This window comes from Anabrus simplex, chromosome 5 (genome assembly GCF_040414725.1).
Source record: "Anabrus simplex isolate iqAnaSimp1 chromosome 5, ASM4041472v1, whole genome shotgun sequence".
Taxonomy (NCBI): Eukaryota; Metazoa; Arthropoda; class Insecta; order Orthoptera; family Tettigoniidae; genus Anabrus; species Anabrus simplex.
Genome location: NC_090269.1, coordinates 337388972 through 337405270, shown reverse-complemented (window position 1 = coordinate 337405270; position 16299 = coordinate 337388972). Strand labels below are relative to the sequence as shown.

The window sequence follows — 16299 nt, the reverse complement described above, 5'->3', positions numbered from 1 at the left end:
TCAACTGTCTTATCTTCAATCCTACATACCTTGCGGTCTATTGCATATCTGGGGGAGTTTGTTATGAATTTACCAGGAAATCCCCCATTACAAAATGAAAATTTAGACAGCAATAAACCTATAATAAAATGCAAACAATAACAAATCAAATCACATAATTGTATTCTAAAAAAAGTTGCGCGAGAACATCTCTCAACATTACATCTTATGAATTCATGCAGATACTAAAACACCAAATTGCGTCACAACTAGACGTGACAGGAAAAAAAAATAGCATCATTTTCGGAATCAGGGCAGCGATTTCCATAAGAATTACATATTTTCTATGTTACCGCAAAATCATGTTGGCTAGTGTAGTCAGTAGCAACAACTTGCTAACTTGGGAAATCTTTAAGAATTCTCTGATAGCTGGATAGGAAGCATGACATACTTTATAAATATAGATATAGATTACATTGTAACAACTTAATTTCGCACAGCATCATGCAGATGCACATTCATCTTGATGTGTAGCCATCTTGATTCTTTACAGTAGCATCCCTGATAAGAGCGAAGTCCAAGATAAGAGCGTTAACAGCCTCTCCAACTTCGGCATAGCTATACTTGAGAATATTTTCCCAGATTGCACATAAACGAAAGTAGTAGTACGCGTTTTCAGTCGAACTTCCAGATAAATGTCCAAACTGCCAAATAAATTTATACCGAACTTTTATCCGGCTGTCATAGTACAGGCCCTTAATTTATCTTCTCTCTTATCCTTCCTGCTTAATAATTTAAGGTTAGTTATATAATTCAAAGATATCTCTGCGGGTATTACCCGTTTAGTGACCCTGGGATTCTTTTTTGCCGGTGCCACATTTCAAAGGCCAGAAGGGTAGAGGGTTGAGTATGAACTTTTTAAAAAATGTTACAAGTGAACACAGCTAAATCATATCTCCAAGTTGTTGAGGACAAAGGTGCCTTCTTACTAGGAGACTGCATATGCCATGTCTATACAGTATAATACATCAACAGCCAAAAGTAAGTACCAGAATGCAATGCAATATAAATATCTGAACAGAGGAAACATTTTCAACTTACCTGGTAATTTATCACCATGTTGTGCTTTGGTAGAATGGCTTGTGCTCCTACTTCTACTGTGTTTTGCTGTATCTGGAGTGTTCTTAATTTTTGGATGTGTCGCATTTTGTTGGCTTTTGGCCTTTTGATTTGGTATATCAGGTTTGGGTATGGTTTTTTTCTTTGCAGGTGGTTTATCAGGGTCAGGTAGAGTCTTTTTCTTCTTATCACTTTTTGGATTATTTGAAGGAGTCTTGCTTTTCTTCTTGGACAATTTCTGCTGTACTGTAGGCGTGTGAATGTTAGGAGCACTATTTTCTTTAACCACATTACTCTCCTTGGAACTGTGTGGACCAGCTGCTGGTGGTGCAGGAGTGACTTCTACAACAACAAAAAAGTGCAACAAATGATATACTGCATGATAATTAATAAGAACTCCATTAGTAATTCTGTTAGCACCAAAATGTAGCTCCCTCAAAAAAAAAAAAAAAATATATATATATATATCAGAACCTAATTTCAAGTGCACACTGCAACCCAGGTTAACTGAACTAAAAGGGCAGGAAGCATTTTCAGAAAATTCTTTTGGTTGAGTCATAAACAACTATTACTATTTTTGATCTAATTACAGTATGTAATTATGAAATGTTCTGAAAGCCAAACAATTCCTAACTCTCTATGTAGGATAATTATGTTCTTTATTAAAGTCAAAATGATGTTTTTAGGATTACAGTACATCAATATATACAGTAAGTATGAATTACTCATTCAAAACACTCAGTATGTTTTCTTCCTGCATCCCTCCTCCCAATGTTTTTGAGCAGCAATGTCATCCCGTCTACTCATTAGAAGGACGACAGGTAGCATTATCTCACTAAATTGTTCAAGAATTCTTAGGGCAACCTAAAATAACAACACATATATGTACTATAATTCCTATGTTGCTTTAAAAGAAAAAGTATCAATGTACAGTATACAATAGACTACAGCTGGTACAATGGTACTTTTAATACTTACATTCTATAAAGCAAGACATGTACATTGTACATTGATTCGTGATTTTGGATAATCTGTGTTTTGGTTAACCCGAGTTTTACTGTACTATGGGTGAAGATGTCATGTCAGAGTAATGCATAGTCTATTCCAATTAAAAGACACTCAAGAAACTACTACTACTACTACTACTACTTTAGCAGTGCTTGAAATTAAACCCAGCCTTAGAAGTTTCCACAACACGTATCAGTAGGTCTTATGACAATGATGGGATAGGAAAGAGCTAGGAGTGGGAAGGAAGCGACTGTGACCTTAATTAAGGTACAGCCCCAGCATTTGCCTGGTGTGAAAATGGGAAACCACACAAAACCATCTTCAGGGCTGCCAACAATGGGGTTCGAACCCACTATCTCCCGAATGCAAGCTGATAACTACGTGACCCAAATCAGAAATTTTATTTTCTACAACTTATGAAGCATTTATCAATAGGTCCAGTATTAACGGAGATATTCGAGACGTTTAGATGTTTCCCTGAACTACTATTTCACCCAGCGTGAATAAAATTATAGCCAAACGAAGTAGGCTCAAACTCAGATCCTTTGAAGGGCCATTTGTAGATTTATCTTGGGAGACTGCATGAATAATTTACTGAAGGCTTAAGGAACAGTCACAATTTTCCAGGAGGTATGAACTTTTACTCAGCTGTTTATCAGGCTAAGTACTTACTATAGGTATGTAATCTGTAGGTAAGAAAACTAAGAAAACAATCAAGTCATCATTAAACTGCATTTCGCGCTGTCACACAGTTGGCAGATTCCCTATCAAGTGTTTATCTACACTTTTCTAATGATTTCAAAAAACTCGGAAATTTATTAATTTATTAATTATTGCAATCCCTAATTCCTCTTCCTATAAATGAATATTTACCCCAATTTGTCCCTTTGAATTTCAACTTTATCTTCATATTTTAAACAAAGCTCCACTCAAGCTTATTCGTCTACTAATGTCATTCCATGCCATCTCTCCACCGATTGCTCAGAACATACCACTTAGGGCCGGTTCAAACGTCTGCTGGTAAACTGGCTGGCAGCTGCGCGGGAGGTTAACTACCTGGGAGTGTAACTAAACTGGTACTTTGGCTTGAGTGCAACCACCTCCGTGCAAGCGCTAGGTAGCTACCCGGAGCTAGACACCGATATACGAGGTTGGTTAGACTGATGAGGTGCTATCTATCGTTAGATGTATGAAGCTCATTTCGATTGTCTAATTTTCCTGTGCTTGTATCTGCTGATTATCACCAGAAAGCCTAATAATGGGAGTCTTAAGAGTTATAGACAACAATTTATGTCAAGCTTTCATGATTTTAATCTATGAGCTTCATAATCAATACCTAATTAGGATTAAAATCTCAAGATTACATTTTCTTATGTCAGTCATGTAAGGCAGCGTTTTGGAAAGTATTCTCGTAGTAGATTGGTCAAGTTGCTCGGTCCGTAATAGAAGGTACGCAGGTCTCTTTGTCTCTCTAATTTACATTTTAAAATTTATTTTCATTCCCTGCCGTTGTTCTTAACTCTCTTTTACGCGCTTCCATATACGTTTATACATACACATCTTCCTTATGGACTTATTGCCTGCAGGCTTCTGTAAATTGATTAAGTATCTCCACATTCCTCTATTTGCAACTAGCTGTGTGACCTCGTTTAGTTCCACATGATTCCATTTATTGATAATGCATTTTATTCTAATGTTTACCTTTATGAAGTAAAGTTGGAAGATACTGTTGTGCCATTGCATTTTCTGCCGCGTTATAAAATGGCGTCAAAATTGATGTATGGACCATGCGAGACGGAATTTTTGCAAAGCGAACTGTGATTCAGAAGTTCACAGGGGGCCGAACTTGAAAAAATAGAGTATGATCACGAAAGCTGTGGAACAAAAGAACATTGAAATGCTAGGTAGATTGTTTAAAAAACAAGATAAATGATATATATGATTATCATACAACTATCTGCTGAAAGATTAAATGGAGGACGAAGACATCGTTTGCATATAATTGCAAGGAAACTAACAAAATATATATAAAATATTCTGCAAGGAACTGAAGAAAAAAGAAAATATAGTAGAACAACACATATTTAACATAACGGAAATTCATAACCCTTGATAAAGGAACAGTGTTCCAGTTTAAAATAAGAGAAAAACTTAGCAGGCAAGGCAAGTGGTCAGACAAGGACCAGAATATTGATTACTGACGGAGTAAAAGATTGCCAAGTAAATACAAGATGAGAATTTCAAGAAGGAAGAAAATTAAGGGAAATAGAATGTCAGAAAAAACAAAATCTTATCTGAATTCACTTTCAATTTAAAACAGAATTGATACTGGAGCATTAGTGAACCCAATACAACATATTTGAAAGCAGTCATATTTATTATCAAATATATAAGAACACGTATAGACTGTCGAACTACTGAAGACTTTGATATGAACTCATACATATCATATTTATATTCTGTTACACTTAGCACAAGAAAGAAGACCATCAATATGAGCAACTAGATCCGCAGTATCCCATGTTGATACTGCGCAAGGTAATATGTGGTGTATAATGCTGTAGTGATCAATTTTAACATCTTATATATATATAAGGGAGGAGTGTGCAACGGACCATCCAACCAACCTGATGTAGAACGGGAGACCAGCTGATCTATGGATTCCGGCCAGCCGAGCGCAACAGCCATAGCTTAGATGGCTACAGATCCGTCATAAACCGGAGAATGACAAGCTAAGTTCTCTAAATTATAGTTCTTAATTAAGTTAATGTAGGATAATAACATTATCAGAATATTACCTAAATTGTGTATCTATGATATTAATGGGATCAGTGAAGTGTAATGTCAAAATCTAGCTCTCATGGTTAAGATATGTTAGGGTCGATATACCTCGATTGGGAGAAGTGACAGTCTGTACTGAATGTAATGTATTAGCTATGGAGAATTTATTATTGATAGCAGGAGTGAGTAGAGTTTACTACAGCATAATGACAGCATATGTGAGAAATTGATATCGTAAATGAGTGAAGTAACCTAACGTGTTGTTGGTCATCATGAAGATATGGTAGAGAAGAGATATGCAGCCAATATGAGTTATTCTTTGTCAATGAAGAAACAGAAAGGAGTATTATAATGTACTAGGAGGTTAGATGTCAGTGTGCGAAATGAGATGAGATCCAGTGAAGTGATGATGTTTTCAATGGAATAGAATACCGAGCAAAGGTTATGAGATTTAAGAGGAATGGCTACGTTATGAAGGTGTTATGAATGAATTAAATGATACGCAGGTTATAATGAAAGAGATAAGAAATCGTCGAGAAGAATTTATATGAAAAAGGCACAGAAGTGATAGAATGAATATGAAGGATATGTATATATAAAAGTCTGGATCATATACAAGAAGCATTGGCATGAAAAGACATCTCATCGTGGAAGTAGAAAAATATAATGAAGACATAGCTGAGACAGGTAAATGTTAAGTCAAATAAGTCTCACTATATCCATATGTTGAAAATAAAGATATGTTAGGAAATACCCTTAATAATTATCCCATGTTGATACTGCGCAAGGTAATATGTGGTGTATAATGCTGTAGTGATCAATTTTAACATCTATAGTCATAATTGAGCAATCCAATCGATTCATTTAGAACTTCGTTTACCCATCCTTTATGTTTTCTTATAAATATAAATGATATGAGTAAAGGAGTGGAATCAGAGATAAGGCTTTTTGCAGATGATGTTATTCTCTATAGAGTAATAAATAAGTTACAAGATTGTGAGCAACTGCAACGTGACCTCGAAAATGTTGTGAGATGGACAGCAGGCAATGGTATGTTGATAAACGGGGTTAAAAGTCAGGCTGTGAGTTTCACAAATAGGAAAAGTCCTCTCAGTTATAATTACTGCGTTGATGGGGTGAAAGTTCCTTTTGGGGATCATTGTAAGTATCTAGGTGTTAATATAAGGAAAGATCTTCATTGGGGTAATCACATAAATGGGATTGTAAATAAAGGGTTCAGATCTCTGCACATGGTTACGAGGGTGCTTAAGGGTTGTAGTAAGGATGTAAAGGAGAGGGCATATAAGTCTCTGGTAAGACCCCAACTAGAGTATGGTTCTAGTGTATGGGACCCTCACCAGGATTACCTGATTCAAGAACTGGAAAAAACACAAAGAAAAGCAGCTCGATTTGTTCTGGGTGATTTCCGACAAAAGAGTAGCGTTACAAGAATGTTGCAAAGTTTGGGCTGGGTAGAACTGAGAGAAAGGAGGGGGGCCGCTCGACTAAGTGGTATGTATACAATAATAAAGTTTTATTATGAATCCACCTGTTCAATACATTATAATGTTGTTACATTAAAATAACTTCATTAGTTAAAAAGTTATATATGGGACATGTTTCGCTCCCTTATAGAGCATCATCAGCCAAATCCGAATCTCAAACAATTGTTATTTACGTAACAAAGACTTAAGAACCATTAGAACACTTTTGACAAACTTAAAACTTATTCTATTCAAAAATCATAAAATATAAAATCCTTGTATACATGGCTCAATTACATGTGCTTAATAGGAACATACACTAAAATTATGGAAGAGAGAGTACTAAAATATAAAATAAATAATATATATATCATGTCCAAAATCCTAGAAAGATGTGAAGATCAATCTTAGGAGCCAATTTGTGGATCTTCTTAGTAATGAGATCTGGTAAAAAAGTTATTTATCCCTTGTGGATAAGAGTCTATAAAGATTCAAAATTTATCGTCAAATTTGATGATTGAACTTATAACAGGATAAATGTTGGTCTTCAAGAAATTTAAATGCTTGTCATGTGACCTCGGCGAATGCTGTTGGAAGGATATGTTCTTATAGTTGTCAATGACCGTTCGTTGAACTAATGGATTTTATAAAGATGATTGAAAGGGACGTAAATCAACGTTTGTATTGAAAGCTGCTGCTTGGTTTATCTTGTTGAATGTCTGTAACAAGAAAAGGAATCTTGTAAGTAATCGGAATTTGTGTTGCTAGTTAAGAGTGTGTTTCTAGAAACTTCACTTACCCCTCCAATTGCTGTTTGTCGGTTTGGTGTTGTCTGAGGTTATGTGGTGACTGTCTGTTCTGTGTCTACTCCTTGTGTTGTAAGAGTGAGGTGGTGGGGGTTGAGGGGAGGGAGTAGGGGTAGGAGGAGAAATGTTTGTGGGTGTGGTTTTGGAAGGGGAATGTCTAGTAGGAGCGCAGGGAGGGGTTGAGTTTTTTAATGTTGGATTTTTATTAGTTATTTTGGGAATGAAAACTTTGGCAAAATTACTTTTTTCTAGATTAAGCGTCTTTAAGAGTTTCGGTAATTGTTCGTGCAACGGATTTCTTATTTCAATTTCGTCATTTAAATTTTTTTCCTTATTGAAATACTGGTCTAAGTGGATATAAATATTTTCTAATTCTGTCATTAGTTTACCTTTTTCTATCTTCTTTATAATTTTTAGGTCTTTCTCTATGGTTGTAAATTGGTGGCCTGACTCTCTCATGTGAGCACTCATCGCAGAATGTTTGTTGTGCTTTGTAGCATTAACGTGTTCTAAGTATCTTGTGAGAAAGTTACGGCCAGTTTGGCCAACATATGAACATTTACATTCTACACATGTTAATCTATAGATGCCAGAGCTTAGATAAGGGTTCTTGTTGGAATTTATACTATTGTGGTTGAAAAAAATGTTTCTGTTTGTATTTTGTGTTTTGAATGCTACATTTACATCTCGTTTTTTGATAGGATTAGTTATTTGAAAAATGGCTGGATTGGTGAATGTAAATGTTGCGAATTTGGACTGCTTAGTTTTTTCGGGAGTAAGATTAGTTACTAACTTTTGTTTTACTTTATTGATGATCCGATTGACTGTATTTATTTTATATCCATTAATTGAGGCCAGATCTTTTATAAAATTGAGTTCCTTTTTTAAGTTACTCTCTAAAAGATCTGGCCTCAATTAATGGATATAAAATAAATACAGTCAATCGGATCATCAATAAAGTAAAACAAAAGTTAGTAACTAATCTTACTCCCGAAAAAACTAAGCAGTCCAAATTCGCAACATTTACATTCACCAATCCAGCCATTTTTCAAATAACTAATCCTATCAAAAAACGAGATGTAAATGTAGCATTCAAAACACAAAATACAAACAGAAACATTTTTTTCAACCACAATAGTATAAATTCCAACAAGAACCCTTATCTAAGCTCTGGCATCTATAGATTAACATGTGTAGAATGTAAATGTTCATATGTTGGCCAAACTGGCCGTAACTTTCTCACAAGATACTTAGAACACGTTAATGCTACAAAGCACAACAAACATTCTGCGATGAGTGCTCACATGAGAGAGTCAGGCCACCAATTTACAACCATAGAGAAAGACCTAAAAATTATAAAGAAGATAGAAAAAGGTAAACTAATGACAGAATTAGAAAATATTTATATCCACTTAGACCAGTATTTCAATAAGGAAAAAAATTTAAATGACGAAATTGAAATAAGAAATCCGTTGCACGAACAATTACCGAAACTCTTAAAGACGCTTAATCTAGAAAAAAGTAATTTTGCCAAAGTTTTCATTCCCAAAATAACTAATAAAAATCCAACATTAAAAAACTCAACCCCTCCCTGCGCTCCTACTAGACATTCCCCTTCCAAAACCACACCCACAAACATTTCTCCTCCTACCCCTACTCCCTCCCCTCAACCCCCACCACCTCACTCTTACAACACAAGGAGTAGACACAGAACAGACAGTCACCACATAACCTCAGACAACACCAAATCGACAAACAGCAATTGGAGGGGTAAGTGAAGTTTCTAGAAACACACTCTTAACTAGCAACACAAATTCCGATTACTTACAAGATTCCTTTTCTTGTTACAGACATTCAACAAGATAAACCAAGCAGCAGCTTTCAATACAAACGTTGATTTACGTCCCTTTCAATCATCTTTATAAAATCCATTAGTTCAACGAACGGTCATTGACAACTATAAGAACATATCTTTCCAACAGCATTCGCCGAGGTCACATGACAAGCATTTAAATTTCTTGAAGACCAACATTTATCCTGTTATAAGTTCAATCATCAAATTTGACGATAAATTTTGAATCTTTATAGACTCTTATCCACAAGGGATAAATAACTTTTTTACCAGATCTCATTACTAAGAAGATCCACAAATTGGCTCCTAAGATTGATCTTCACATCTTTCTAGGATTTTGGACATGATATATATATTATTTATTTTATATTTTAGTACTCTCTCTTCCATAATTTTAGTGTATGTTCCTATTAAGCACATGTAATTGAGCCATGTATACAAGGATTTTATATTTTATGATTTTTGAATAGAATAAGTTTTAAGTTTGTCAAAAGTGTTCTAATGGTTCTTAAGTCTTTGTTACGTAAATAACAATTGTTTGAGATTCGGATTTGGCTGATGATGCTCTATAAGGGAGCGAAACATGTCCCATATATAACTTTTTAACTAATGAAGTTATTTTAATGTAACAACATTATAATGTATTGAACAGGTGGATTCATAATAAAACTTTATTATTGTATACTAACAGATTTCAATACGGATTAAAACATGAGATTAGTCACTTGCAACAATAAGTGGTATGTTCCGAGCTGTCAGCGGAGAGACGGCGTGGAATGACATTAGTAGACGAATAAGTTTGAGTGGTGTTTATAAAAGTAGGAAAGATCACAATATGAAGATAAAGTTGGAATTCAAGAAGACAAATTGGGGCAAATATTTGTTTATAGGAAGGGGAGTTAGGGATTGGAATAACTTACCAAGGGAGATGTTCAATAAATTTCAAATTTCTTTGAAATCATTTAGGAAAAGGCTAGGAAAACAACAGATAGGAAATCTGCCACCTGGGCGACTGCCCTAAATGCAGATCAGTATTGACTGATTGATTGACAGACTGTATCGAAAGCCTGCAGTCTAATATCTTGGAACTTGAAAATAGGTGCAATGAGTATGGTATGAAAAAAAAAAACAAAAAAAAAAAACTACTCAGAAAATTCATCAGATCCGATAGAGATTTCATTGCGTTCAGGCCTTGGCGCAACCATAACCACAACATAAACAAACCACACATATACCTGAAAAGATATCCACCAAAGATAAAATATTTACATGAAATAACACCGGCCTGCAAAAAAAAATTCTCTCCGGCAAAATGTTGAAGACGTGATTTCCCCAATTTAGGTGAGCTAATTTCAAATATGTAAACCGTTTTTGCGTATCACGTACAGGTTTTTTTTTTTTTTTTTTTTTTTTGGCTATTTAAAATCCAAATCTGACATACTGTTGTAATTTCAATAGAAAACACCATAATAGAGAATATACGTAATTTTAATGCAACTTGCAACAAATATACAAAAAAAGTTCTTGCTAGAATTTATGAATCTCACTACAAGAACACTATTGTTTGCTGCACTTTGATGTGAATGAACGCTGTGTTGATTTGCATTTGTGTTCCTCAGCAGTGTTATCTCGCACTACACACCAGCAGTAATCCGACATCATGGAGATGTCCCATCGCCCCTGATACCTTCGTTCCATTTCTTTTAGATCCTGATGGAACCACTCACCATGTTCCTCGCTGAATGTTCCTAAATTTGAAAATTTGAAATCCAAACCCCATGGCACAACAGCCCCGAAGGGCCATGGCCTACCAAGCAACCGCTGATCAGTCCGAAGGCCTGCAGATTACGACGTGTTGTGTGGTCAACACGACGGATCCTCTCGGCAGTTATTCTTGGCTTTCTAGACCGGGGCCGCCATCTCACTGTCGGATAACTCCTCAATTGTAATCACGTAGGCTGAGTGGACCTTGAACCAGTCCTTAGATACAGGTAAAAATCCCTAACTTGGGGCCTCCGCATAAGAGGCAGGCACGCTACCCCTACATCGCGGGGCCGGCACTCCTAAAATTGCAGGAAAATAATCCAGATGACTGTGCAGGAAATGTAATTTTAAGCTCATGCGGCAACCCAATTTCTGGAAGTTGTACAGCATGGTTTCCACAATCTGTTGGTAGTTGACATCTTTAACATTATCTAGGAATTTGCTACAAACATCCGTGAATGATTGCCACGCCTGAAGCTGTGTTTCGTTCATCGTCGTACGGAATGTCGGATCCTTCATAAGCTTCCAAATTTGGGGGCCATCAAAAACACCTTTCTTAACTCTTTGCCATTCTTACCGCTCCAGAGTGCTCAAATATTATCACCCGCCTGCCATGCTAAACGCTCCAAAGTAATTGTCCTACTCACGTTCATTAGAAGTGTGCTGACAGAAATATTGAAGCGTCTTGTGAAACCATACTGTATTCCCTTGACTCAGTAAGCTGTCAACACCTTGTTGACAGCACTTCCTGTGTATATTTCCCACGTAGACCTACTTTATAAACATCGTCTTTAGTTAGAGATTATTCTCGTTCAAGTTCACACAATGTCGTCTAATCGCGGAATTGTATCGAAAGGTTCTTATGCTGTCAACAAATTCAGATTCTGCGAATGATGGTACAGTGAAACGAAAAACCGCTAAAGGCAATGAAGGAATAGAAATTGCGTGTCCTCGTGCTATCATAAATTACATAAAACATATGGGTGGCATGGACATCACGTGATTAGAAAAGAGAATACAAGGGAGTAAGGCGAACGTCTAAAAAATGGTGAAAATTTATATTTTATTTTGTGATGAATGTGTGCGTTGTGAACAGTATCATTCTTTGATATGAGTAACCGACCAGCTCTCACAGCTCATGGAAACAGACAGCTGAACTTCCGGCACAACTTGGTGCAACTGCTGATCGGGGACTTTACGTCTCACAAACGTATAGGAAAGAAAAGTTTATCCATCGGCTGTCCATCCCCTAAATTATTTCATTCTCTTGCGAAGATAGCTGGTCATGCCGGAGTGTGTGCTTTGTGGTTACAAATTAAAAATAGTGCAGCTTCTGGGAGAGGCAAACAAACAACATTCAAAGGTAAGCAGTGCAATATACCATTGTGCAGGACGGGGCGCTTTTTGGAATACCCTCAGGAGTGAAATATGGATATTCAGAATTAGGGTGGGTACACGTTTATATGCACTATTCATTTAGGAATGAAATTTTTTTTTAATTACATTTATATCTTTATTCGCATGACTTCTATTTATTTTCTTTTGAAGAGTGGTATTGATTTTGCTGTGCCTATTGGGATTTAAAGGACTCTGTCAGAAAATACGGTAATTGCGGCTGGGCATCTGCCTTTAAATAAGGAACGGCAAAGGGTTAATTTTGCCATCCGACAATCCTGGAAATTTCTGACAGAGGTACCGAAAGCAGGGACTGCCTTTACCAAAACTCTTCATGTACTGCTTCATAATTCCCAATTTAATACATAAAGGGGGCAATAACACATTTCGAGGATCAATTAATGGACGATTTACCATGTTCTTTTTTCTCCAGACACAAACTGTTTCCTCTTGGGCCACTCAGACACTAACCAGTAACGATCCCTCTCCCGAGAGTCCCAGTCACACAGAAAACATGGGAACTTAGTATATTCTCCTTGCTGCCCTAATATAATACCGCACACTTTTAAATCACAGCACAGTAACCATCTGTGTTCATTGTAGTTCAGTTTCTCCAACACCATAGATAAATTGTGATAGTTTTCATGAAGAGATGTTGAATGGGCGACTGGCACTGAAACAAGTTTATTTCCATTGTGTAGAAGAATGCCTTTGAGACTTCTTTTACTGGTATCAATAAAAAGATACCAGTCCTTTGCTTGGTAAATAGTTCCAAGACGACTAATCAAGCCAGAGAGATAACAGCAAAACACAAGTTCGTCTTCGTGAACAAAAAACTGCCAGAATTCTTCCTCCCGACTTCTGTAACAATATGAATTTGTCCCAGGAAGTAAAAAATTTCTCTCTTTTAATCTTGATCCCAAAAGTTCACTCTTTTCTTTAGTGAGGCCTAGGTCACACACACAAGACGTGGAGTTTTATCCTCAACATCTGGTACAAAGGTATCATCACCACCATCCTCCGCACTTGATGATGACGAAGACACACTCTCTGGTAACTGTATTGGTGGTTTTGGGACAGGAATATCGGGTCCATGTGGTACGGGGGTTATGGCAGATGGAAGGTAGGGATACACAATGTGCTTTTTGTTTTTCGTATTGAACCCGGAGACTTTACATACACAAAAATAACATTCGTAATCCCACCAAGCCATTGGGATTTCGAATGGCATTGACGGCAACAACCCACTGTACCATTACCGCAGGTTTTCTACACATGTTTTACCCACAATATGGGGTGCGAAATTCTTGTCCTGATCAACTAACTTTATGTTAAAATATGCCAAGTACAGGCTTTTTTATAAATGGCATAATATTTCGCTTCTGGCCTTTAATTGTACACTGGCCACTATATAACATAAAGAGTTGGGATTGTTCACATATTTTCACCTCCGAACATCACTGCCACTTGCCATTTTAACACAAACTAACTCACTTATTCATTCAATCGACTTCAAGCGCATGTTGTAACTTGCAGACAAAGGCGTGACACACGTCCTCATATTTTTCTCTCAGACTACGGAAAAACGTGTCTTGGCATTTTGACCTTGTCTGACAATGCGCATGCACGAACTACAACTGTTCTAATTGTTCTTCCAGTGTTCCTGTACAATTACCTACTCCCCTCCAAAACAGAGCACATACAATATTTTCTCTCAGACATGTCCATACCTGCATTCCATACAACCAATCCAAACCTCATCTACAACAACGAAGCTCCATCGGCATAAACATGAGACAGACTTGTGACAAATCTGTACGTGATACGAAACAACTGGTATTATTTTTTACATAATGACACTAAATGTAACGTATATCACATACAATTACTTTTGCCAAAAAATCTTTGCAGGCCGGTGTAATCAATACTTGTCAAAGAATTTCCAAACACTTCAATACACAATACAGATACCAATACTTGGCACTATCTATATTTATGAATAAGAAATATGAGATTTAAATGGTGGACGGGCAGTGCCCCTCTTTCATCATTACGGCCATTAGGAGCCGAGGAAGGGCAGTGCCCGTCTCTATTCTCCAATTACCTAACACTAGGGAGACCAAAACTAAACCGATCTTGTAACAAAGATCTTACCTTTTCCTGCAATATTTATACACTGTTCAAAATTTCTTCTTTCTGATTCCTTTCCATTTTTGAGAGAAACATAACTTCTGTCAGTGTTTCTTATGCGCTTTAAAATATTTTTTCCCATGAATCAGGATCTTTCTTCCTTCACCCCCCCACCCCCATACTTGGGCTTAAAACTGTCATCTAAACAGGCAGTACCATACCATCAAATACTTCTGAATCACTTCATACTGACGTATCAGAAGTGACATCAATAGAAATATTGGCACCGGCAACAAATTCTTCCCTTCCACTTGCTGACATAGTGTCCAACCAAAGAACTGGTAGTAACTGAACTTGCTGCTCATGAAGCATGCCTGACCTCTAATAACACACTAGTAAACTAAGACGTGGACTGGACAGTAGTAAATGGACCGGGAAATTCGAAAACAATATTCAAGCAATAACATCGTAAGTAGACTTATGCTATAATTGCATCTAACTCCTCAATTATAGTCCAATTCATAGACTTTCTACTTCTATTTTCTCTGGCTTTGCCTCAGCTTAATTTTCCCCAATCTGTTAATTATACTGTGCCAAAGTAGCCCACATATTTACAGATACAAAAGAAAGTGCAGACTACATATATGCATAACATTACCTAAGAGTGTTCATAAAACATAACAAAGTTTTCACATAAAATGTGAAGTCTAATCTAATTTCAAACTGAAGTCTCAATATGAACAGGGAACATATCAAGAGGATGGTATAGGAAAACTGAAGGCAGAAAATTCAGAAAGTACTGTATCTCACCATTAGTAGACTTCTTCTGCTGCTCAACAGGTGCTGATTGTGGGACATAATAATAGTCAGGTACATTCAATGGATCGTTTTCAGGATCAACTGAACTAACTTTGCTGGAAACACCAGGCTCAACATCAACATTCATGTCTATGATTGGTTCCCCTTCTTCTTCAGCATTCACGGTATTGGAAACATACATAGATGAAAGACTGACTGACTCTACTATCTTAGAACACCGAGTTTTCTTCAAGTCTCTTTTATGTCTTTTATCCAGAATCAATAACTTTGGTGGGGGGACTAATGGATTTGCTGATGTCAATGATATTACTACATCATCCTTTTTAATTTTTAAGAGAGCAAGAGCATTTCTGAACTCTGTGATTTCATCCGACTCCAAACTTATATAGCCTACATAAATTAAATCAAGGACAAGTTTCATTGTTCTACGGCTTATATCGGGTAATGAGATGTAAATGTCACTTTGAGAACCTTCCCAGTTTTCAAATATTTCCTTAAGAAAAGGGCTTACTGATGCAAGCACAAGTTTATGAGATTTGATGGTCTGGCTATAGGTACAGATAAATGTCACATCCAGATAACTCTCGGATCCTAGGTAGCTAGCAAATGTAGATATGAGCTCACTACTGTGTGATGGATAAGTCACACTGGAAGTAGTCAAATCCTCTTCAACTTCAAGATATGCCTCCCTGAAACAATGGAGAACTATGTTAGTATTGACAGATGTGGTGGTGGTGGTGGTGGTAATGGCACCTTTAGGAGGAAGTACAACCTGGCCACTACCCTCTCTAACAAACAAAACATAAACAAAAACAAAAATAAATATAAATTACAGTATATAGCATATTCGCAGGGAAAAAAATTGCAAATGAAGGAAAAAATAATCACAAAAGGATAAAATCAATGATAACATCAAAAAAGAATGCAAGTTCCCTGAACAACAGAACATTTCAAATTTGTATGTACCTGCTTAGTCCATTGCAACAAATAAAGCAAACGACATGATCAGCAGTATTCTCATCATCAGCTAATACAGGGTCTACCGAGTTCCGTTTTCAAAATTTGAGTATATTTCTAGTATATTCAGAACAACTATCAGCAACATTCCAGGACCTAATTTCTATAGGAAGAATTACACCCTTGATAATTCTAGGTTTGTAAT

The 16299-nt window shown here is 36.5% G+C and overlaps 1 protein-coding gene across 1 annotated transcript in view; it reads right to left on the bottom strand.

Moving 5' to 3' along the window:
* Positions 1-16299, bottom strand: part of LOC136874077 (transcriptional regulator ATRX homolog) — a 109292-nt gene that overhangs the window by 73258 nt on the left and 19735 nt on the right. The window contains exons 2-3 of the mRNA XM_067147602.2: positions 15129-15826; positions 1081-1440 (exon numbers count right to left, since the gene is read on the bottom strand). Of these exons, the coding sequence (XP_067003703.2) occupies positions 1081-1440; positions 15129-15826 (1058 nt within the window). The remainder of the gene's footprint in view (positions 1-1080; positions 1441-15128; positions 15827-16299) is intronic.